This window comes from Pterocles gutturalis, unplaced genomic scaffold, assembly GCF_000699245.1.
Source record: "Pterocles gutturalis isolate BGI_N339 unplaced genomic scaffold, ASM69924v1 scaffold24624, whole genome shotgun sequence".
NCBI classification, from domain to species: domain Eukaryota; kingdom Metazoa; phylum Chordata; class Aves; order Pterocliformes; family Pteroclidae; genus Pterocles; species Pterocles gutturalis.
In genome coordinates this window covers 6,200-11,572 of record NW_010133894.1, presented here as the reverse complement: position 1 = coordinate 11,572, position 5,373 = coordinate 6,200, and the positions used below count along the sequence as shown (strand labels likewise).

Below are 5,373 nucleotides of genomic sequence, written 5' to 3'. Positions count from 1 at the left end.
AGCGGGTGGCTGCTCCGTTCCGAGTCCCTGGGACTGGGGCCCCGACTGACGGGACAGAAATCTTTAAATAAAAATAATTCTTCAAGCTCTTTGTAGGGCTGGTTGTGTTTTGCTTATTGTCCTTCTCAAAAATAAGTAGCGTTGGGAGGAAAAGTAAATCGAGTCTATAGTAGAGAGCAGCAAGTAGCGTGGATTTAGTTGTGATACAAGATAAACGTCAGTTCTCTATGCTTTTGAGTTTCCTTGATTTTACATGGAGATAACAGCAATCAGAGAATGCGTTTGAGCCTAGAATTGACTGCAATTTTTACTCTTTTGGCAGGGCCACTTAGCATTTGATTTCCTGAAAAGACTACTGTTTTTCTTCAAAAGTCAACTTAAGACTGACCAATTTGAGATTTCTTTTTTTAATCGATGTTAACTGCTTTAAAGGCATATGAAATTACTTTTAAGACCTTGCATTTGTTTAAAAAAAATACATTTCATCATTTTCTCTCAATAATGAAATTTGTATCCTCTCCTTCTTAGATCCTTTGCATATTTTACGATTAAAGACAGACTGCCCCAGATCCTCACAAGAGTTATTGATACTCTACATCGACATAAAAATGAATTCTTTGAAGAATATGGCGAGGTAAGAGAAAGATCTCTTTTTGCCTGAGATTTCCCCCCCCCCCAGCCTTCAGACCCCTTCTCTGTCTTGTTTTTACTTGTTTCTTACTAATTGTCTGTCTTAATCTTGTTGTCTGGTTTTTTTTTTCTTTATAATCTCTTTCTTATAGCTATTTTTCCTTAATTTTCTAACTCACCTTTCTGTCTAACCTTTTTCTGATCTACCTGTTTTGCACCTGCTTTGGCTTCTCAGGTTTTTGTGTTGATGCAGTGTTTAATAGATGGTGGCATCTTCTGAGGATGGCAGTATTTCAATATTCTGTTCTCCTCTAGTAAGCGAAAAGTCCAATCTAAAAAGAAGTCCTGTGAGTGATTCATTTTAGGATGTTAGGCAGAAAATGAGCTTCATTGTGTTTGGTTGAATCGAGCTCTGATTTGTCAGGGACTCGTATTTCACAATTAAAACTTATCACTTCTTTCTTTCATGAAAATTGATCTGTGTCTCTACAGGAATAAATGTTCAGAATAGGAACTTTTATTCTCCACTTATTTCAGAAAGGTGTTGAAGCAGAGAAGAGAGCTATATCTTTACTCTCGAAACTGCGGAATGAGCTGCAAACAGACAAACCAGTGACCCCTTTAGAAGATGAGCTGCCTGATGCCACACTTTGGAACCAATACCTAGACTACCAACGAAATTTATCAAACGGGAATGGAGAACCGAGCTGGTTTCAGTCCCCCTGGTTATTTGTAGAATGTTATATGTATAGAAGAATTCATGCAGCATTAGCACAGAGGTAAGTATTTTCTAGCGTGGTGTATTACTTGTTATATGTATAGAAGAATTCATGCAGCAGTAGCACAGAGGTAAGCATTTTCTATCGTGGTGTATTGCAAAATGTTATTCTTTCCTTTTTTTTTTTTTTTTGAGAAAGGGAGACAGCTAGGGAGTAAGGTAAAGGAAAATCTTAAGCTTTTACTATATTCCTTTTCTGTCATCTCGCACCTCAGATTTAAAATTAATAAGTTTTCTTCTCCCATGAGCAGAAGTTGAAGCTTATTAGGTTTTTTTATGCTTCAGTTTCTGTGACTTGATCTACATCAAAACCCTTAAGCTTGACTGTATTATGCTTCAGTTTCTGTGACTTGATCTACGTCAAAACCCTTTAGTTTGACCTTCTTGCAGACTAATGTGCATTGAGATCTGAAAGTTATTTAGCATTGTTTGACCTTCTTGCAGACTAATGTGCATTTTGATCTGAAAGTTATTTAGCATCTCTAAAAGGTTTGTTAGTCTAGAATGATCTCTTAAGACATATGTTAGCCTAAAACACAGAGTGCAAGAGCCACTAATCTTTTGGGCATTCTAACTTGTTTTCCTACTCAAAATCTGAAGTTACTGTTTGAGAACTGTTTCTTACAGCAGTAGATCCAGCTTAAGCAGCCCGAGTTGGTCATTCTACACCATCTTCTTAGTTACAACAGTGTTTGCAGACCATATGTTGCATGAAACTTTGAGAGCTGATCCTGGTTAAAAATAACTTGTCAGGAAAAACTTGTTGTGCTGGTACTATGGAGAGGTGCCAGTACAATGTAATGGGGTAGGAATGAGCAGTTTAATTTCCCGCTGCTGCCAAAAAAAAATGGAAAGCTCCCTGCGTACTTAATGTAATGGGACCCTGTTGCTACTGGTATATTGTATATTTCCAACTCTTGTAGCAAAACCTTCAAATATGAGATGGTAGTTCTGGATTGCAGTTAAAAAACTGAGCAGCAGCTTTTCATTAGTAAGCTTTAAGTTCCTTTATCTCTATTATTTACCTGCTTTTAAGCAGCTAAATGGAGGTTCAATCATTTGCAAAAGGTGCACCTGCAAATATGTCTCTTGTAGTAGATGAGTGTATATTTCTTCTATATTACAAGAACTGAATTATTTTATCAGCTTTGTCATGTTAATTTTCTAAAGTCCTAGTTAAAAACTTTCATAAGAATAACTTCACATCACTGTAAGAGACTTTGGTATGGGAGGTACACTTCAGCACACTGAAACATGCTTAAAATTGGGCCAGCAATTCACTACATTAGTTCACTTGTATGTTACAGTTTTAATTCTCCATTTATGAAGATTGGAGTTCAAAACTGTGTCTGTATGTGCAGTTCCTAGGATTGTTGTGACCAAACACTTGTTTATTTTCAGAATATATTGCTAGAAATATAAACGATGTCTTGTATACTGTCTATTTCAGTGGGATATGATATCAGGCAGTGTGATGTGTGGAAATCTAGTATGACAAATTAGAAGTGGAAAATCTAACTAGGGTCTGAAAAAGCTGGGCTTTGAGCTTGCATTTTCAGATGTGTTTCATGTGCTGTTGTGGAAAATGTAGCAAGTATGTTAATAAATCTGCTCTTCTTCTGTTTTTAGCCCACCTATTGACAACTTTGATGTATTTAAGGAAGGAAAAGCTCAAAATTTCTTTGAATCCCAAGAGGCTGTTATTGCCTTGTGCACTTACTTTCAGGAACTTTTTAAAAACATCAAGGATCTAGATGAAAAGCAACTTCAGGAGGAACTTTTTAAGCTATTGCAGGTAAACTAGTAGCACTTAACATAAGAATTTAAAATATCTCTCCTAAGGTAACAAACAAAAACTTTAGGTTATAAAGAACTTCACATGGAAATTAAAATATAGCTCTTCTGTTTGTAAAAATATGATGAAATCCTGACAGTCATACTGTAGCCTTGCTATTCTTGACATATTTAAGTTTTGGTTACTTGCGTTAAATGTGACATTTTCATTATACTGTGGGTCTTCATTGTGTATTTGAAAACCAAGCTTATTCCTCCTCAAAACTAGTATCTCTAAAACATTTTAGGTCAAGTTCCAGATGGCCTTTTTTGTTATTTAACTATAAAATTTTAAAACCATTCATTTTATTATCAGTCTAAAAATTTTATACTTCTTTGGAAAAAAGTTAGAAGTCAATCTGGGCCAGAAGTGGTTTAAAAGCTTTGTAACTGCATTATTCTTGGAAAATGATGCCTTTGGGTAGAATATGAAATATTATAGGACTACAAATAAGTCCATTAGCTGGCAACAGCACACACCAAGTATTTGATGAATCTTTGTAAAGACCTCATTAGCATGTACTTAAAATACAAGTTCTTACTTGGCTGCATGTAACAAAAAAAACCCAAACGTGCTTTTACTACTCCTTTTTCTATGTTCCAACCGATATTTTCTGGAATTACAGCATGGAGAATATTTGTGTTTTAAACTGTGTGATCAGTGTATGTATTTATGTAGATCAAAGTCTTCCACCCTGGTCAATCCCAATGCACATTTCTGATGCCTGTGTAAATACAGAGCATTGTTTGGTTTCTTCCACAAAATCTGTATTAAGATTTCTGTACAAGAAGTTCAATTTTATTAAAGCTTAGAGGAAAATGTGGAGTTAGAGCCTTCATGTCCCTTAAATAAAACCAACCAAACAAAATCTTTAGTGTGCATGAAGTTTAGAATGTAACTGTAGTGAGACTTAGCAAACTTTTTTGGTTTTTTCCTCCTTCTAGGTGTCGTTGTGGGGCAATAAGTGTGACCTTTCTTTTTCAGCTGGTGAAGACAGCTCTCAGAAATCTAGTCCTTTACAATCCCTGGAAAACCTGATACCTTACATCATAGTGAATGATATGGAAAAACTGTGGTCGCTACTTGTAAATGCCAAAAAAAGCAATACAGAAATAAGGCATGTTAGAGTTGACATAATTCTGGATAATGCCGGATTTGAACTTGTAAGTGATCTTGTGTTGGCTGACTTCCTGTTATTGTCAAAACTAGCTGATGAAGTCCATTTTCATGGAAAAAGTATTCCATGGTACGTGTCTGATACCACAAAGCATGATTTTAACTGGACTATTAAACAGCTGCAGGCAGCCAATCATATGTGGATGTCTAGATGTGGGATAAACTGGGAGGGCAATTTGAAAAAGGGAGCTTGGGTTTACTGTGATCACATGTTTTGGACTTTGCCATATGACTTTTCCAGTATGGCTGAAGTTGCTCCTGACTTGTATGCTGATCTACAGAAGTCAAACTTGCTTCTTTTCAAAGGTGATCTAAACTATAGAAAATTAACAGGAGATAAAAAATGGGAATATACTGTTCCATTTTCTCAAGCCTTGAGCAAGTTTCATCCTGCGCCTCTTTGTAGTTTGAGAACACTGAAATCTGACACTCAGGTTGGCTTAAAACCTGGACAAAGTGAACAAATTCAGGCTTCTGATCCTGAATGGATGGTAAACGGGAAATACGGGGTAGTTCAGTTTGATGCTGCTGTCTAGTTAAATGGTTCCTAAATTCTGAAAGATAAATTCAGTCTGAGTTTTAACTACTTTCTCTGTTCCATGCTTGGCTTCAGCAAAGTTTCTGTATTTTGTTTGCACTTTTTCCTCCCAAGTGATTTGTTAGTTTTCTTCCACAAAAACTTAAATGATGTGCAAAAGTTTACAAACTGTCTTTGTGTACATAAATTTGTATTTCATTAGATTTTGTTTTCCTAATGTCCATTTTCAGCAGATGTTTAAGATGAACATTTAGTTGTCCATAACATTTTTTTTTCTTCATCAGTGAGTATGACTAACAAGAGAAAAATCTGCTTCAGAAACTATTTCCTCAATCCCATGTTAACGTGTATTTACTTATTTCAGGATAATTTGTGCTCCACATACCATGCATTGCATGAAAGTTGATATTTTAGAGA

General features: G+C 35.7%; 1 protein-coding gene across 1 annotated transcript; it reads left to right on the top strand.

Annotated features, from left to right (window-relative positions):
- The first annotated feature begins 1,444 nt into the window (after window positions 1–1,444).
- On the top strand, window positions 1,445–5,143 carry LOC104460810 (chromosome unknown open reading frame, human C6orf211). The gene is made up of 3 exons (XM_010081408.1): window positions 1,445–1,479; window positions 3,038–3,203; window positions 4,187–5,143. Exons 1-3 carry the CDS (start codon window positions 1,445–1,447, stop codon window positions 4,952–4,954), a joined length of 969 nt encoding a protein of 322 aa, XP_010079710.1. The 3' UTR covers window positions 4,955–5,143.
- Window positions 5,144–5,373: the final 230 nt, after the last annotated feature.